The sequence below is a fragment of the Pseudophryne corroboree genome, chromosome 4, assembly GCF_028390025.1.
Source record: "Pseudophryne corroboree isolate aPseCor3 chromosome 4, aPseCor3.hap2, whole genome shotgun sequence".
NCBI classification, from domain to species: Eukaryota; Metazoa; Chordata; class Amphibia; order Anura; family Myobatrachidae; genus Pseudophryne; species Pseudophryne corroboree.
The window spans coordinates 314,643,878-314,662,468 of NC_086447.1; the positions used below are offsets into that span (position 1 = coordinate 314,643,878).

General features: G+C 47.9%; 1 protein-coding gene across 1 annotated transcript in view; it reads left to right on the forward strand.

Annotated features, from left to right (window-relative positions):
* Positions 1-18,591, forward strand: part of USP13 (ubiquitin specific peptidase 13) — a 426,048-nt gene that overhangs the window by 397,729 nt on the left and 9,728 nt on the right. The window contains exons 17-20 of the mRNA XM_063916319.1: positions 1,188-1,331; positions 2,237-2,397; positions 4,117-4,276; positions 11,096-11,180. Coding sequence (XP_063772389.1) covers positions 1,188-1,331; positions 2,237-2,397; positions 4,117-4,276; positions 11,096-11,180 — 550 coding nt within the window. The remainder of the gene's footprint in view (positions 1-1,187; positions 1,332-2,236; positions 2,398-4,116; positions 4,277-11,095; positions 11,181-18,591) is intronic.

An 18,591-nucleotide genomic window follows, 5' to 3' on the forward strand; every position in this document is an offset into this window, starting at 1 on the left:
GCTCTTCTCTCTGTACACTAATGACTGTTCCTCTGAGTCCCAGTCATTTAAAATAATTAAATTCGCCGACGACACCACCGTCATCAGCCTCATAATAGAAGGCGACGAATCGGACTACAGACGGGAAGTGGATCGGTTGGCCCGGTGGTGTAGCTATAACAACCTAGCTCTCAACCCACTTAAAACTGTCGATGGTAGTAGACTTTAGGAAGAACCCAGCTGAAGCACCCCCACTAATCATAGCCGATAGTGTGGTGTCGCTAATGGACTCCTTCAAGTTCCTGGGGACCATGATCGCTAGAGACCTCAAGTGGGGACCAAATGCAGACGCCACCATCGGAAAGGCGCAGCAGATGCTGTTCTTCCTAAGGCAACTTAAGAAGTTTAACATCCCACAGAATCTCCTGCTCCTCTTCTACTCCACAATTGTAGAATCTGTTCTGTGCTCCTTGATTATCGTTTGATATAGCTCCGCCAGTGAGAGAGACAAACGCAGGCTCCAAAGAGTGGTAAGGTCTGCTGAGAAGATCACTGGAGTTGACCTCCCGCCTGTCCACGACCTGTATCGGACCAGAGCCAAAAAAACGGGCGACCAGGATAGTCAGTGATCCGCCTCAACCAGCTGCCATCAGAAAGAAGATACAGGGCCTTTCCCACCAGAACCAATTGAAGTCTCAGAAGCTTCTTTCCTCAAGCAGTCCACCTACTGAACTCCTGACAAACCGCTGGGTTGACTGTCCAGTTGCTCTACTCCGATCTTCTAATTGTAATGAACACTCTGTACTTTTACTTAATCTGTATACTGCATATATTCTCTCCCCCCCCCCCCCCCCCCCCCCCTCTTGTCTACGTGTTCCCCCCTGGCTGCTGCACTGTAAACCGAAAACAAATTCATAGTATATGCAAGTGTACCTGGCCAATAAAGTGGATTCTGATTTCTGTCCAAGCCTGAGGAGGTGCAGTTAATGACCGCATCTAGCTGAATCCGCACCTTAGAGTTACTCTTTAAACTTAAATCTAATATATGTATGTATGTGAAATGTCCACAGTGATTGAAGACATTTTATTTGTTCTTGTGTTACGAATACCCAGTAAAACGTGTTGTCTGGCACCATTTTATAGCTACTTGACAGGCATGTAATGCAGTCACTGCAATCCTGAATGTCCTCTCAAATGCGTTATTCCAGCTCCTGACATAGACGAGTCTTCAGTCATGCAACTGGCAGAGATGGGGTTCCCACTGGAGGCTTGTCGGAAGGCTGTGTACTATACTGGAAGCATGGGGGCAGAATTGGCTTTCAACTGGATAATTGCACACATGGAAGACCCTGGTCAGTGACTTACACGTCCTAATGAGGGGGAACATTGCTCTTCTGTAACTGCTTTACATTGCTATTTTCACTCAGACTAGGGATTAGTGTAACCAGGGGATCCTCTGATGATCCCTATACCAGGTTTAATACAGGAACAGCATTTGTTATAAAATCATTAACTAAATGAGTCCATGTTGTTGTATTGCTTGTGTAATATATGGGTGCTGCTTAATATGTATTATTTTTACCCTACATTAAGCTTTGTGTACCCCAGACCCTACACTGTGACATTTCCCAATATAGGGGGTAATTCCAAGTTGATCGCAGCAGGAATTCTGTTAGCAATTGGGCAAAACCATGTGCACTGCAGGGGAGACAGATATAACATGTGTAGAGAGAGTTAGATTTGGGTGTGGTGTGTTCAATCTGCAATCTAATTTGCAGTGTAAAAATAAAGCAGCCAGTATTTACCCTGCACAGAAATAAAATAACCCACCCAAATCTAACTCTCTCTGCACATGTTATATCTCCTCCCCTGCAGTGCACATGGTTTTGCCCAACTGCTAAAAAATTTCCTGCTGCGATCAACTTGGAATTACCCCCATAGATAGAACACACAGTAACGATCACAAGTGCATTCATGTGCAGAGATGTACTTGTCATGTTATAAAGCCATATTTGTTAATGTACACCGTGACATACACTGCTGTCACATTCTCAGGAGGGGTCCAGACTGGTTTGTGTTGTGTTGTCTGTGCGAAATGTAGGGCTCTTAGACATGGACAACTCCTTTCTGAATGCTGGCTATTATGTTGTGACTGTGGTCAGTGACACTGTGTGCGCACCCTGCTGTGTGCTCAGCTTCCTGCATTTATTTAGTATTGCCCATTTTTCCTTAAAAAGCTTTTCATGTTTCTCACTAGATTTTGCAGAACCATTAACCATCCCTGGCTGTGTTGCTGCATCTTCGCTTCCTTTGTATGGGCAGGCTGCACAAATAGACCAACCACCAGAAGAAATTGTAGCACTGATCTCCTCTATGGGGTTCCAAAGAAACCAAGCTATTCAGGCCCTGAGGGCAACAGTAAGTGAATACATAAATATAAGACATATTCATTGCTATGACGAGAAATAGTGAATCTGTCCATTGTGACAAAAGGCGTAACTTACCACATGTGTCTAGCATGCTTCAAATTTTGGCTGCTTACAGACAGGCAATGCAGTACAACTGTCCTAATTTGCTTTATCTAGGAGACGTGAGCGGGGACATCAGCGTATAGATGGGGAGGAGCTTAGTGTATAAAAGGCTTATATTCCTGTGGGTTACAGAACCTGGCTGATCTACAGTAATAGGTGGTCTTCGTTAGATTAGTGCTAGGGATCAGCAAGAGGAAATTGGATGTTCATTTAAACCTTGATTGCCATCAATAATAAAACAGAAGACAGCTATATCAGAAATACTTTGTGGACTCATCTTAAAGGTTTGGTGCTGCAATACTGTAGCACAAAATCTTTCCTTTGTAATATACCTTGTGTTGACATTAACATCACCAAATAAAGAGGAATCGCACAGCCCTAGATATTGGTAACCTAAAAGTGTGACCTAAGAATGGAGTAGTGCTGTATTAAAGATACTAGTGAAAGGGTTAGTTGTGTGATGTCGGGGATTAGATGGGTTAGTTGTAAAGTTAATAATTCACGACTTCATAACTGTACTGCTAGTTGACACATGACTTGGTTACAAGTACCAACAGGGTCGGACTAGCCCACAGGGGAAATTCCTGGTGGGCACCAATGACTGAGGGCCCCACCCCCTCCTCTAATGGCAGGTTCCAGACTGTGCAGTGGAATCATAAATTGTTACTTTAATAGAGGGTCGGGTAGAGCAGGAACATGGATGAACATGGGTGCTTGGTTTGCTTTTATAGTAACTACATTTGCCATCCTACCAATCAGAATTAGAGGTTGGGTTAACAGATGTAATGTTTTAAAATAAATATAGTGACCAACACTTAAGTCATCCCAGTGGTGATAGCTTAGATAATTGAACTTTTCTTTAACAGTGGCATAAATGTGCCCTTTAATTGACCTATTGCAGTTACCACTGAAGTTTAGACACTGGCAGGTGTGTCCAGGGGATCCATGAATGTGGTATAAATAGACAATATCACCAACATGTGCTTTATTGTTATACATATGTTACATTATACTGCCCCCCAGGCCTATAGTATATTCACTACAGTGCATGAATTATCAGTATTTACTATATATATATTTATAAAGAGGCCCAAACCATGCACTGTCCATGTTGTCTACAGACTATGGAGGATATTTATCAGTGCTTGGAGAGAGATATAAATTCCCAACCAATCCACTCCTGTCATTTTTCAAACACAGCCTGTAAAATGACAGTTAGAAGCTGATCGGTTGGTACTTTGTCTCTCTTCAAGCTTTGCTAAATCTTCACCTATGTCCTCACTAAAGCTCTGCGAATCCTCTGTGGTGGTTGGCCACACCCCTTAAGCATGGCCCTCTATCACTGCATTCCCCTGGTTGGCCCTTCATTTCCCAGTCCAATACGGCGTACTAATCAGGTTTGCCCATAGGCAACTAAATCATCAGTCATATAGCTGACTACAGATAGCTTGATTTTCCTTTTTTACTAATCCAATATGGTCATCATCCCCATGAACTATATATGAAGATTACATATTTAATTAGCGTAGATGTTAAAACCACATACCTATATATGAGGACAAGCAACTTGTTGTATGATTATTTCTCTTCATCTATGTAATCCTAGAATAACAATCTGGAACGAGCTCTGGACTGGATATTCTCTAACCCGTATAGTGAAGAGGAGTCTGCAAATGCTTCACACTCCGTGGATGCGGAAAACAATCAAAATGGAATTCTTACCAACAATGAACAAGAAGGACCTCAAATTAAAGATGGAAGTGGAAGTAAGAGTGGAAAACATATTGAGATTTGTCAATGAAACACATGTTAAATTATTCCTCATCATCCTGGTGAGAGAGGTTTTAGCATAAATAATGTTAGTGCTCTCATTAAGATAGCATGACCAAGCCAGCATTGAGACCTTTCACCAAGTTAATGGTTTTAACATCAGCTTTGAAAGAGGTACACCAAAGTAAGGGTTAATAAAACAATGGAAGAGAGCAGTGCTGTGACAAGTGAGGAGGAGAGTAGGGGAAGGGACAAGTATTTAAATGCTCCCCACTCTTTAAAAAATCACAACGCTGTTCAATCATTTTATGAAGTAAAGAGGGTCCGGCTGTTGCTTCAGGAGCTTTTGGCCATACATATGAAAGCTTGTAGACAGATACAGTGGAGAGAGATTAAGGCTCAGATTTATCAAGCCTTGGAGAGTGATAAATTGCACAGTGATAAAGTTACAACCAATCAGCTCATAACTGTCATTTTTCAAACACAGCCCGTGACATGGCAGATAAGAGCTGGTTGGTTGGTACTTCATCACCATGCAATTTATCACTCTCCAAGGCTTGATAAATCTTAGCTTAAGTACTAACCAATCCTCTCCTAATGGTGGCCCTCATTCCGAGTTGTTCGCTTTTTATTTTTCTTCTCATCGCAGCGATTTTCCGCAAACTGCGCTTGCGCAATGTTCGCACTGCGGCTGCGCAAAGTAAATTTGCTAAGAAGTTTGGTATTTTACTCACGGCATTACGAGGTTTTTTCTTCGTTCTGGTGATCGTTGTGTGATTGACAGGAAGTGGGTGTTTCTGGGCGGAAACTGGCCGTTTTATGGGAGTGTGTGAAAAAACGCTGCCGTTTCTGGGAAAAACGCGGGAGTGGCTGGAGAAACGGGGGAGTGTCTGGGCGAACGCTGGGTGTGTTTGTGACGTCAAACCAGGAACGACAAGCACTGAACTGATCGCACTGGAAGAGTAAGTCTCGAGCTACTCAGAAACTGCAAAGTAAAATCATTTCGCAATATTGCGAATACATCGTTCGCAATTCAGCTAAGCTAAGATTCACTCCCAGTAGGCGGCGGCTTAGCGTGTGCATTGCTGCGAAAAGCGGCTAGCGAGCGAACAACTCGGAATGAGGGCCGGTGTGTAGTACTGTGTACACATTAGGCGATATCGCATGCGATACAACTAATATCATATCGTTTGGTCTCAAACGATATTGTCTAGTGTGTACACACAATGTGGCACTCGATGAACGCTCACACGGGTCGGCTACGACATCCACCGCTCAACGGCGACATCGCCAGCGAGGGACGTGCTGCCGAATGCAGTATGTCCCCCGCTCCTGACCCCCCCCGCCCGCATTCATCACTCACGACATCGGCAAGTGTGTTTGCATTTGCCGAAGCCGGGTCCTAGTGTGATGATATGTCGTCCTAGTGTGTACATATCCTGTCTGTTCACAGATGGACTTAAGTCTTGGATGGAGATAAAGTACCAGCCAATCAGCCACTAACTACCATGTTACAGAACAGGAGCTGATTGGTTGGTACATTATCTCCCTCCACTTTCTCTCTCTCCAACCATTAATACATATGCCCCTGCTGCAAGGGGGTGGTATTCATGTGACCGGTGGTCAGCTGACCGACAGTCACATGACCTCCTCCACCATCCCGACGGCTCACTATCCCGATGGTCGGCATGCCGACCAACAGGGACTATTTCCACTCGTGGGTGTCCACGACACCCATAGAGTGGGAATAGAACCTGTGGCGACCGCAGGTCGCCACCGAGCCTGCAGCGTGGCGAGCGCAGCGAGCCCGCAAGGGGCTTGCTGCAATCGCCCCTCCCCGCCGGGATCCCGGCATCGGTATGCTGCCGGGATCCCGGCGTCGGTAAGCTGACCGGCAGTCTCCTGACCGCCGTTCAGCCGTACTACACCCCTGCAAAGTGCTGCTGTTAGCACACAAATCTGCTTGATGAAAGCTGCAGAATTACCACTGCACTGATATGCCCCATGAATCACACACAGTTTTCACGCAATCCTGATCCATGCAACAGTAGTGTGCAGATTATAAAATAATTCCCCATAGTCTTTCCAGGTCTCAACCATCCTCTAATTAGCTCTTATTCAGTGTCGGAATTACTGGCATGATGTGACTAGGGAGGGCACAATGTGGATGGGATGGCTTTATGTGGCAATGGTGCAGGCATGATAGGTATAAAAGGCATCAATTCTGTATTGTGTCACATAACAAGTATGCATTCTGTATTGTGTCGTCATAAAGATGCTCTTTGTAGTGTGTTTTGATCAAAAGTATGCTGAATACTAGATGGGTCTGGTATATGTTGTATTTCTTTATCGTTCTGTGACATAACAGTTTGTCTATATATAACCACACCAAGATTTTCATCAAAACCCATATTTGTGTTGGGGTGCATTAGTAATGGGCCTCTTTCTTGTATTTTTCTCCCAGGCCAAAGGTTGCCAGCTCTCCACTGTGTGGTGCAGACCTTCTGTGTGTGCTATTCTCACTGGCACCCACTCCCTCTCCCTCCTCCTGATACTCTCTGTCTCCCCCTGTCACCCACAGCCTCTCCCTGTCAGCTTTTGCCTCTCCCTGTCACCCACTGCCTCCTCTGGCCAGCCACTGCCTCTACCTGTCACCCACTGCCTCCCCTGGCCACCTACTGCCTCTCCCTGTCACCAGTGGTGCAAGTAGAAAAAATGTCTTATAGGTATTGTGTGCGCACGGCAAAGCCGCGTGTGCCAAAAATGGGTGTGGCCAAATGGGGGCGTGATACACATATGGGGGGAGGGGCAGATACACATATGACCCCAATAGTGCCAGATACACGTTGCCCCACAGTGCCAGATATACATTGTTCCACAGTGCCAGATATACATTGCCCCACAGTGCCAGATGCACATTGCCGCACTGTGTCAGATACACAAATGCCCCCAGAGTGCCAGATATACATTGCCTCACAGTGCCAGATATACATTGCCTCACAGTGCCAGATATACATTGCCTCACAGTGCCAGATATACATTGCCTCACAGTGCCAGATATACATTGCCTCACAGTGCCAGATCTACATTGCCTCACAGTGCCAGATACACATTGCCCCACAGTGCCAGATACACAAATGCCCCCACAGTGCCAGATACACATTGCCTCACAGTGTCAGATACACAAATGCCTCCACTGTGTCAGATATACATTGCCCCCACAGTGCCAGATATGCCCCCAGAGCCAGATACAGAAATGCCCCCAGTGCAAGATACACATGTCCCCCCAGTGCCATATATGCCCTCAGTGTCAGATATGCCCCCAGTACCAGATACACATGTCCCCGCAGTGCCAGATATGGCCACAGTGCCAGATACACATGTCCCCCCAGTGCCAGATATGCCCCCAGTACCAGATACACATGTCCCCCCAGTGCCAGATATGCCCCGAGTGCCAGATATGCCCCCAGTGCCAGATACACATGTCCCCGCAGTGCCAGATACGCATGCCCCCCCCCCAGTGCCAGATATGCCCCCAGCGCCAGATACACATGTCCCCCGCAGTGCCAGATATGCCCCCAGTGCCAGATACACATGTCCCCCCAGTGCCAGGTATACATGTCTCCCCCCCCTTCCCCTGCTGCTCACCGCTGCTGCTGTCCTGTGTGTGTGTGCGTGTGGGGGGAGGAGAGCGCAGCGTGCGCCTCTCCTGCCCCTCAGACTTCGGTGGCGGTGCGGGTGTCTTCCTTCAATTCAGCACCGATCCGTGAGCCAATGAAAGCTCGCGGCCCGGCAGCCTTGGCTGCTGGCCTGTGTGCTCTGATTGACTCACGGGCTGGCGCTGAATTGAAGGAAGACACTGAGGGGCAGGAGAGGCGAACACTGCGCTCTCCTCCCCTCGCAGCAGCGGCAGAGAGAGGGAGGGAGCGGCGAGGAGCGGCGGCCCGACGGCGGTGGGTACGGTGTACCCACGGCTAAATTCTTAAGGGTACGCCGTACCCACCCGTACCCGCCCACTTGCACCGCTGCCTGTCACCAACTGCATCTCCCCATGGGGTGGAGGAAGAGGCACCAACGACCTCCTCCACCATCCCGACGGCTCACTATCCCGATGGTCGGCATGCCGACCAACAGGGACTATTTCCACTCGTGGGTGTCCACGACACCCATAGAGTGGGAACAGAACCCGTGGCGACCGCAGGTCGCCGCTGAGCAAGGGGCTTGCTGCACTCGCCCCTCCCCGCCGGGATCCCGCGTCGGTATGCTGCCGGGATCCCGGTGTCGGTAAGCTGACCGGCGGTCTCCTGACCGCCGTTCAGCCGTACTACACCCCTGCAAGGTGCTGCTGTTAGCACACAAATCTGCTTGATGAAAGCTGCAGAATTACCACTGCACTGATATGCCCCATGAATCACACACAGTTTTCACGCAATCCTGATCCATGCAACAGTAGTGTGCAGATTATAAAATAATTCCCCATAGTCTTTCCATGTCCCAACCATCCTCTAATTTGCTCTTATTCAGTGTTGGAATTACTGGCATGATGTGACTAGGGAGGGCACAATGTGGATGGGATGGCTTTATGTGGCAATGGTGCAGGCATGATAGGTATAAAAGGCATCAATTCTGTATTGTGTCACATAACAAGTATGCATTCTGTATTGTGTCGTCATAAAGATGCTCTTTGTAGTATGTTTTGATCAAAAGTATGCTGAATACTAGATGGGTCTGGTATATGTTGTATTTCTTTATCGTTCTGTGACATAACAGTTTGTCTATATATAACCACACCAAGATTTTAATCAAAACCCATATTTGTGTTGGGGTGCATTAGTAATGGGCCTCTTTCTTGTATTTTTCTCCCAGGCCAAAGGTTGCCAGCTCTCCACTGTGTGGTGCAGACCTTCTGTGTGTGCTATTCTCACTGGCACCCACTCCCTCTCCCTGCTCCTGATACTCTCTGTCTCTCCCTGTCACCCACAGCCTCTCCCTGTCAGCTTTTGCCTCTCCCTGTCACCCATTGCCTCCTCTGACCAGCCACTGCCTCTACCTGTCACCCACTGCCTCCCCTGGCCACCTACTGCCTCTCCCTGTCACCAGTGGTGCAAGTAGAAACATTTCTTATAGGTATTGTGTGCGCACGGCAAATCCGTGTGCGCCAAAAATGGGTGTGGCCAAATGGGGGGCGTGATACACATATGGGGGGAGGGGCAGATACACATATGACCCCAATAGTGCCAGATACACGTTGCCCCACAGTGCCAGATACACGTTGCCCCACAGTGCCAGATATACATTGCTCCACAGTGCCAGATATACATTGCCCCACAGTACCAGATGTACATTGCTCCACAATGCCAGATATACATTGCCCCACAGTGCCAGATGCACATTGCCCCACAGTGCCAGATACACATTGCTCCACAGTGCCAGATATACATTGCTCCACAGTGCCAGATATACATTGCCCCACAGTACCAGATGTACATTGCTCCACAGTGCCAGATGCACATTGCCCCACAGTGCCAGATACACATTGCTCCACAGTGCCAGATATACATTGCCTCACAGTGCCAGATATACATTGCCTCACAGTGCCAGATACACAAATGCCCCCACTGTGTCAGATATACATTGCCCCCACAGTGCCAGATATGCCCCCAGAGCCAGATACACATGTCCCCCCAGTGCCAGATATGCCCCGAGTGCCTGATATGCCCCCAGTGCCAGATACACATGTCCCGCAGTGCCAGATATGCCCCCAGTGCCAGATACACATGTCCCCCCAGTGCCAGATATGCCCCCAGTGCCAGATACACATGTCCCGCAGTGCCAGATATGCCCCCAGTGCCAGATATGCCCCCAGTGCCAGATACACATGTCCCCCGCAGTGCCAGATATGCCCACAGTGCCAGATACACATGTCCCCCCAGTGCCAGATATGCCCCCAGTGCCAGATACACATGTCCCCCCTGGGCCAGATATGCCCTCAGTGCCAGATACACATGTCCCCCCAGTGCCAGGTATACATGCCCCCCCCCCCCCCTTCCCCTGCTGCTCACCGCTGCTGCTGTCCTGTGTGTGTGTGTGTGAGGGGAGGAGAGCGCAGCGTGCGCCTCTCCTGCCCCTCAGACTCCGGTGGCGGTGCGGGTGTCTTCCTTCAATTCAGCACCGATCCGTGAGCCAATGAAAGCTCGCGGCCCAGCAGCCTTGGCTGCTGGTCTATGTGCTCTGATTGGTTCACGGCCTGGCGCTGAATTGAAGGAAGACACTGAGGGGCAGGAGAGGGGAACACTGCGCTCTCCTCCCCTCGCAGCAGCGGCGGTGAGCAGCGGAGAGAGGGATGGAGCGGCGAGGAGCGGCGGCCCGACGGCGGTGGGTACGGTGTACCCACGGCTAAATTCTTAAGGGTACGCCATACCCACCCGTACCCGCCCACTTGCACCGCTGCCTGTCACCCACTGCATCTCCCCATGGGGTGGAGGAAGAGGCACCAAAGCATATTTTTGCACCTGGGCCCACCACTTGCAAGTTCCGCCACTGTTCTTATTGAATTTATTTCAACATTAGAAAGTAATAAAAGCCCTAAGACTGAATGCATTGTAAATCCTGTACTTATTGGTCATCTGCAGAGCATTCAAAAAAACGAAAACAAAACCATGTTCATTTTACACATACTTTTTTCATCAATGCGCATTTCCACATATATGTCCAATAAGGGGCTGAATAGCTTCTGGAAGGAATTATCTGCTTTATCGGTTGTAGGCAACTGGAGAGGGAGATTACAAAGTGATCATCTGTGCTTCTTTTTGTAGGATATGAACTCTTTGCCTTTATCAGTCATATGGGAACATCAACCATGTCTGGACATTATGTATGTCATATTAAAAAGGAAGGAAGGTAAGTATGGATGCTTTAAAAATCATCAGAGAAGTAAAGATAACATACTATCACATTATTATGATCTTGCATCAGGGGCAAATGCAGAATTTTTAGGGTGGAGGGGGCAAGCATAAATATTATAAATATATATTAAATGGCATGGTTTAATGACAGAAAACTCAGTAATTTGATTGGACACATTGGGTCACATGACCATGCATTATTTCCCAATGACGCACACTTCCCAGCATAACTGCATAGATGGACTACTTCCAACTGTCACACTATCATCTGTAACTAGCAGCACTCACAGAGAGCAAAGCAGCACATCCCTGCCTCACTGACAGCGGCACATCCCTGCCTCACTGACAGCGGCACATCCCTGCCTCACTGACAGCGGCACATCTGTATCTGTTCCACTGTATTTTATCACAGCAGGGGTAATTTCATAATAAAGATATACCACTCTTGTGTATATCAGCACAGCTGCACACCCAAGAGTGGTACATCTGTTATATATATCACATGTATATAATAACTGGGCACTATGTTATTAGGCCCCATCTCCTCATAGCATAATGCTACAATTTGTGGGCCTATTGGGAGCGGTTGGGGACAACATTACGTGATTCTAATGGAATCACAGGTCACTGGTTTGTCAGGGAGGGTTTCTGGATACTCAGAAACTCCTCCTGTATGCACCACTGTTTATACACCCTGTGATTTTAATACCTTTAGGTCATATTACATTTTTGTTGAAAAAACCCATTGGATTTAACTAGAGGTCACAATTGAAAAATTGTCCAAACTATGGTTTCCTTGCAGAGCAAAAACTGAGAGCTTTTTTCTTTGTGTGTATTTATACCACTGCTTCCAGTCAAGTCAGTCTGTTCTCACTATGGGGGTAATTCCAAGTTGATCGCAGCAGGAATTTTGTTAGCAGTTGGGCAAAACCATGTGCACTGCAGGGGAGGCAGATATAACATGTGCAGAGAGAGTTAGATTTGGGTGGGGTGTGTTCAAACTGAAATCTAAATTGCAGTTTAAAAATAAAGCAGCCAGTATTTACCCTGCACAGAAACAAAATAACCCACCCACATCTAACTCTCTCTGCACGTTATATCTGCCCCCCCTGCAGTGCACATGGTTTTGCCCAATTGCTAACAAACTTGCTGCTGCGATCAACTCAGAATTACCCCTTATGTGGGATATTTAGCAAAGCTTGGAGAGATAAAGTGGTGAGAGTTAAAGTCCTAACCAGTCAACTTCTAAATGTCAATTTGTTTCTTTCCAAGCTTTGGTGAATATCCCCCTACAGTGTCTGTCTGTTTGTCTTTGGCCTTACCAGTCAATGGCTGGTTCTTACGCATTGGCCAATGCAACTTTACAAAGGTTAACAAATAATATTTAGCATACAAAAATATAGAATTTATTTTTATATGCCATGTACTGTATGTTTATTCATGAAGGCATTCTGTGTGCTTCTGTGGTTCTCTGTTACTACATTAATGCTAACGGAATTTCCTGTTTTTGCTGAAAATCCGTAAGTTAAAACATTAATTCAGAATAATTACCCTAGATCTGGCATTTCACTCAACTTACTGGCTCCAACAATGTATGCCTTAATACACTGCCTGTATGATAAAAGATCACCTTGGCAGGACTGTAGCGAGCACCCTCTGACCATTCAGATGTGGCTGGAGATACTATCGCTGCTGCAGCAGTGATAGCTCTAATATGGTAATGTAGCAGGAGGTGATCGGAGCTGCATCCCAGGACACAGCATGGTGTCCTACCTAGAGGCCAGGAAATCTCCATCCGCTGGCAGAGATCCTGGCCTCATCCCTCCCCTGCAATGTCAGCGACACGCCTCCATATGGAGAAACTGAAGACATTGCATCCCCCTCCCCACCAACAAACGACATCACACTGTCAATCACAGACAGTCTAATGCCGTAGTGAAATTAGTCCTTAAGAAACACTCCAAGATGATTAAAAATGTCTGTATTTGGTAATTGTGCAGGAGATTATTGGACAACACTAGGCCTGATTCAAAGATGTACAGTATTGCACAGCTGCAGGGAAGTGGCTGTGCAGTATTGTACAATTATTGTGCTAATACTACAGGAGCCATCTGTAGCAATAAAACACCTCTTGCATGCATTGTAGATTCGGGGCGGGCGTTGTCCAAAGACACAGCAAAGGGTGGACTGCAAGCAATCATGCAGGACTTATTCTGCACATGCTCAGACCCATAACCATCGTAGATGTACGCAAGCTATTGGGTGCATCTGTCAATCAGGCCCAATGTTTGCATGTTCGCCTATTATTAATTGGGTGGTTAGAAGCTGAGTGGACTTCCACTCTTCCAAATTACATTTCAGTCTTTTATAGCCAAATACCAATTTTGGCGTGAGGGACAAAATAGCACAAGAACAAATAAACTGTGAGGTACAATGAAACAACCCATGGCTGTTCTGGGGGTTGTCATACAAAAAACATTGAAGAGACATCTAACATTTATGTATTGGCCTAAGCCCTTAAAAAAAAAGTTTTTTTCTCTGACGTCCTAGTGGATGCTGGGAACTCCGTAAGGACCATGGGGAATAGCGGCTCCGCAGGAGACTGGGCACAAAAGTAAAAGCTTTAGGACTACCTGGTGTGCACTGGCTCCTCCCCCTATGACCCTCCTCCAAGCCTCAGTTAGATTTTTGTGCCCGAACGAGAAGGGTGCACACTAGGTGGCTCTCCTGAGCTGCTTAGTGAAAAAGTTTAAGTATAGGTTTTTGATTTTCAGTGAGTCCTGCTGGCAACAGGTTCACTGCACCGAGGGACTAAGGGGAGAAGAAGCGAACTCACCTGCGTGCAGAGTGGATTGGGCTTCTTAGGCTACTGGACATTAGCTCCAGAGGGACGATCACAGGCCCAGCCATGGATGGGTCCCAGAGCCGCGCCGCCGGCCCCCTTACAGAGCCAGAAGACAGAACGGGAAATCGGCGGCAGAAGACGTCCTGTCTTCAATAAGGTAGCGCACAGCACCGCAGCTGTGCGCCATTGCTCTCAGCACACTTCACACTCCGGTCACTGAGGGTGCAGGGCGCTGGGGGGGGGCGCCCTGAGACGCAATAAAAACACCTTAGATGGCGAAAAATACATCACATATAGCTCCTGGGCTATATGGATGCATTTAACCCCTGCCAGTTTTTCCTTAAAAAAGCGGGAGAAAGGCCGCCGAGAAGGGGGCGGAGCCTATCTCCTCAGCACACAAGCGCCATTTTCCCTCACAGCTCCGCTGGAAGGACGTCTCCCTGACTCTCCCCTGCAGTCCTGCACTACAGAAACAGGGTAAAACAAGAGAGGGGGGGCACTAATTTGGCAGATTAATCAATACAGCAGCTATATAAGGGAAAAACACTTATATAAGGTTATCCCTGTATATATATAGCGCTCTGGTGTGTGCTGGCAAACTCTCCCTCTATCTCCCCAAAGGGCTAGTGAGGTCCTGTCCTCTATCAGAGCATTCCCTGTGTGTGTGCTGTGTGTCGGTACGTTGTGTCGACATGTATGAGGAGGAAAATGGTATGGAGGCGGAGCAATTGCCTGTAATAGTGATGTCACCCCCTAGGGAGTCGACACCTGACTGGATGGTCTTATGGAAGGAATTACGTGATAGCGTCAGCACTTTACAAAAGACTGTTGACGACATTAGACAGCCGGAAAATCAGTTATTACCTGTCCAGGCGTCTCAAACACCGTCAGGGGCTCTAAAGCGCCCGTTACCTCAGATGGTCGACACAGACCCAGACACGGACACTGACTCCAGTGTCGACGGTGAGGAAACAAACGTGTTTTCCAGTAGGGCCACACGTTACATGATCACGGCAATGAAGGAGGTTTTGAACATTTCTGATACTACAAGTACCACAAAATAGGGTATTATGTGGGGTGTGAAAAAACTACCCGTAGTTTTTCCTGAATCAGATGAATTAAATGAGGTGTGTGATGAAGCGTGGGTTTCCCCCGATAAAAAAACTGCTAATTTCTAAAAAATTATTGGCATTATACCCTTTCCCGCCAGAGGTTAGGGCGCGTTGGGAAACACCCCCTAGGGTAGATAAGGCGCTCACACGCTTATCAAATCAAGTGGCGTTACAGTCTCCTGATACGGCCGCCCTCAAGGAGCCAGCTGATAGGAAGCTGGAAAATATCCTAAAAAGTATATACACACATACTGGTGTTATACTGCGACCAGCAATCGCCTCAGCCTGGATGTGCAGTGCTGGGGTGGCTTGGTCGGATTCCCTGACTGAAAATATTGATACCCTGGACAGGGACAGTATATTATTGACTATAGAGCATTTAAAGGATGCATTTCTATATATGCGAGATGCACGGAGGGATATTTGCACTCTGGCATCAAGAGTAAGTGCGCTGTCCATTTCTGCCAGAAGAGGGTTATGGACGCGGCAGTGGTCAGGTGATGCGGATTCCAAACGGCATATGGAAGTATTGCTGTATAAAGGGGTACAAATTGGAATTCGAGACGTCTCCCCCTCGCCGGTTCCTGAAGTCTGCTTTACCAACGTCTCCCTCCGACAGGGAGGCGGTATTGGAAGCCATTCACAAGCTGTATTCCCAGCAGGTGATAATCAAGGTACCTCTCCTACAACAGGGAAAGGGGTATTATTCCACGCTGTTTGTGGTACCGAAGCCGGACGGCTCGGTGAGACCTATTTTAAATCTGAAATCCTTGAACACTTACATACAAAGGTTCAAATTCAAGATGGAGTCACTCAGAGCAGTGATAGCGAACCTGGAAGAAGGGGACTATATGGTGTCTCTGGACATCAAGGATGCTTACCTCCATGTCCCAATTTGCCCTTCTTACCAAGGGTACCTCAGGTTTGTGGTACAGAACTGTCACTACCAGTTTCAGACGCTGCCGTTTGGATTGTCCACGGCACCCCGGGTCTTTACCAAGGTAATGGCCGAAATGATGATTCTTCTTCGAAGAAAAGGCGTCTTAATTATCCCTTACTTGGACGATCTCCTGATAAGGGCAAGGTCCAGGGAACAGTTAGAGGTCGGAGTAGCACTATCTCAAGTAGTACTACGACAGCACGGGTGGATTCTACATATTCCAAAATCGCAGCTGATTCCGACGACACGTCTGCTGTTCCTAGGGATGATTCTGCACACAGTCCAGAAAAAGGTGTTTCTCCCGGAGGAGAAAGCCAGGGAGTTATCCGAGCTAGTCAGGAACCTCCTAAAACCAGGCCAAGTGTCAGTGCATCAATGCACAAGGGTCCTGGGAAAAATGGTGGCTTCTTACGAAGCGATTCCATTCGGCAGATTCCACGCAAGAACTTTTCAGTGGGATCTGCTGGACAAATGGTCCGGATCGCATCTTCAGATGCATCAGCGGATAACCCTGTCTCCAAGGACAAGCGTGTCTCTCCTGTGGTGGTTGCAGAGTGCTCATCTTCTAGAGGGCCGCAGATTCGGCATTCAGGACTGGGTCCTGGTGACCACGGATGCCAGCCTGAGAGGCTGGGGAGCAGTCACACAGGGAAGAAATTTCCAGGGCTTGTGGTCAAGCATGGAAACGACATTTCACATAAATATCCTGGAACTAAGGGCCATTTACAATGCCCTAAGTCAAGCAAGGCCTCTGCTTCAGGGTCAGCCGGTGTTGATCCAGTCGGACAACATCACGGCAGTCGCCCACGTAAACAGACAGGGCGGCACAAGAAGCAGGAGGGCAATAGCAGAAGTTGCAAGGATTCTTCGCTGGGCGGAAAATCATGTGATAGCACTGTCAGCAGTGTTCATTCCGGGAGTGGACAACTGGGAAGCAGACTTCCTCAGCAGACACGACCTCCACCCGGGGGAGTGGGGACTTCACCCAGAAGTCTTCCACATGATTGTGAACCGTTGGGAAAACCCAAAGGTGGACATGATGGCGTCCCGCCTCAACAAAAAACTAGACAGATATTGCGCCAGGTCAAGGGACCCTCAGGCAATAGCTGTGGACGCTCTGGTAACACCGTGGGTGTACCAGTCAGTGTATGTGTTCCCTCCTCTGCCTCTCATACCCAAGGTACTGAGAATCATAAGAAGGAGAGGAGTAAGGACTATACTCGTGGCTCCGGATTGGCCAAGAAGGACTTGGTACCCGGAACTTCAAGAGATGCTCACGGAGGACCCGTGGCCTCTACCTCTAAGAAAGGACCTGCTCCAGCAGGGACCCTGTCTGTTCCAAGACTTACCGCGGCTGCGTTTGACGGCATAGCGGTTGAACGCCGGATCCTGAAGGAAAAAGGCATTCCGGATGAAGTCATCCCTACCCTGATCAAAGCCAGGAAGGATGTAACTGTGCAACATTATCACCGTATTTGGCGTAAATATGTTGCATGGTGTGAGGCCAGGAAGGCCCCTACAGAGGAATTTCAACTGGGTCGTTTCCTGCATTTCCTGCAAACAGGACTGTCTATGGGCCTAAAATTAGGGTCCACTAAGGTTCAAATTTCGGCCCTGTCGATTTTCTTCCAAAAAGAACTGGCTTCAGTTCCTGAAGTTCAGACGTTTGTCAAGGGGGTACTGCATATACAGCCTCCTTTTGTGCCTCCAGTGGCACCTTGGGATCTCAATGTAGTTTTGGGGTTCCTAAAATCACATTGGTTTGAACCACTCACCACTGTGGACTTAAAATATCTCACATGGAAAGTGGTAATGCTGTTAGCCCTGGCTTCAGCCAGGCGTGTCTCAGAATTGGCGGCTTTATCCTATAAAAGCCCTTACCTAATTTTTCATACGGACAGGGCAGAATTGAGGGCTCGTCCTCAATTTCTCCCTAAGGTGGTTTCAGCGTTTCACTTGAACCAGCCTATTGTGGTACCTGCGGCTACTAGGGACTTGGAGGACTCCAAGTTGCTGGACGTAGTCAGGGCCCTGAAAATATATGTTTCCAGGACGGCTGGAGTCAGAAAATCTGACTCGCTGTTTATCCTGTATGCACCCAACAAGCTGGGTGCTCCTGCTTCTAAGCAGACTATTGCTCGTTGGATTTGTAGTACAATTCAGCTTGCACATTCTGTGGCAGGCCTGCCACAGCCAAAATCTGTAAAAGCCCATTCCACAAGGAAAGTGGGCTCATCTTGGGCGGCTGCCCGAGGGGTCTCGGCTTTACAACTTTGCCGAGCAGCTACTTGGTCAGGGGCAAACACGTTTGCTAAATTCTACAAATTTGATACCCTGGCTGAGGAGGACCTGGAGTTCTCTCATTCGGTGCTGCAGAGTCATCTGCACTCTCCCGCCCGTTTGGGAGCTTTGGTATAATCCCCATGGTCCTTACGGAGTTCCCAGCATCCACTAGGACGTCAGAGAAAATAAGAATTTACTTACCGATAATTCTATTTCTCGTAGTCCG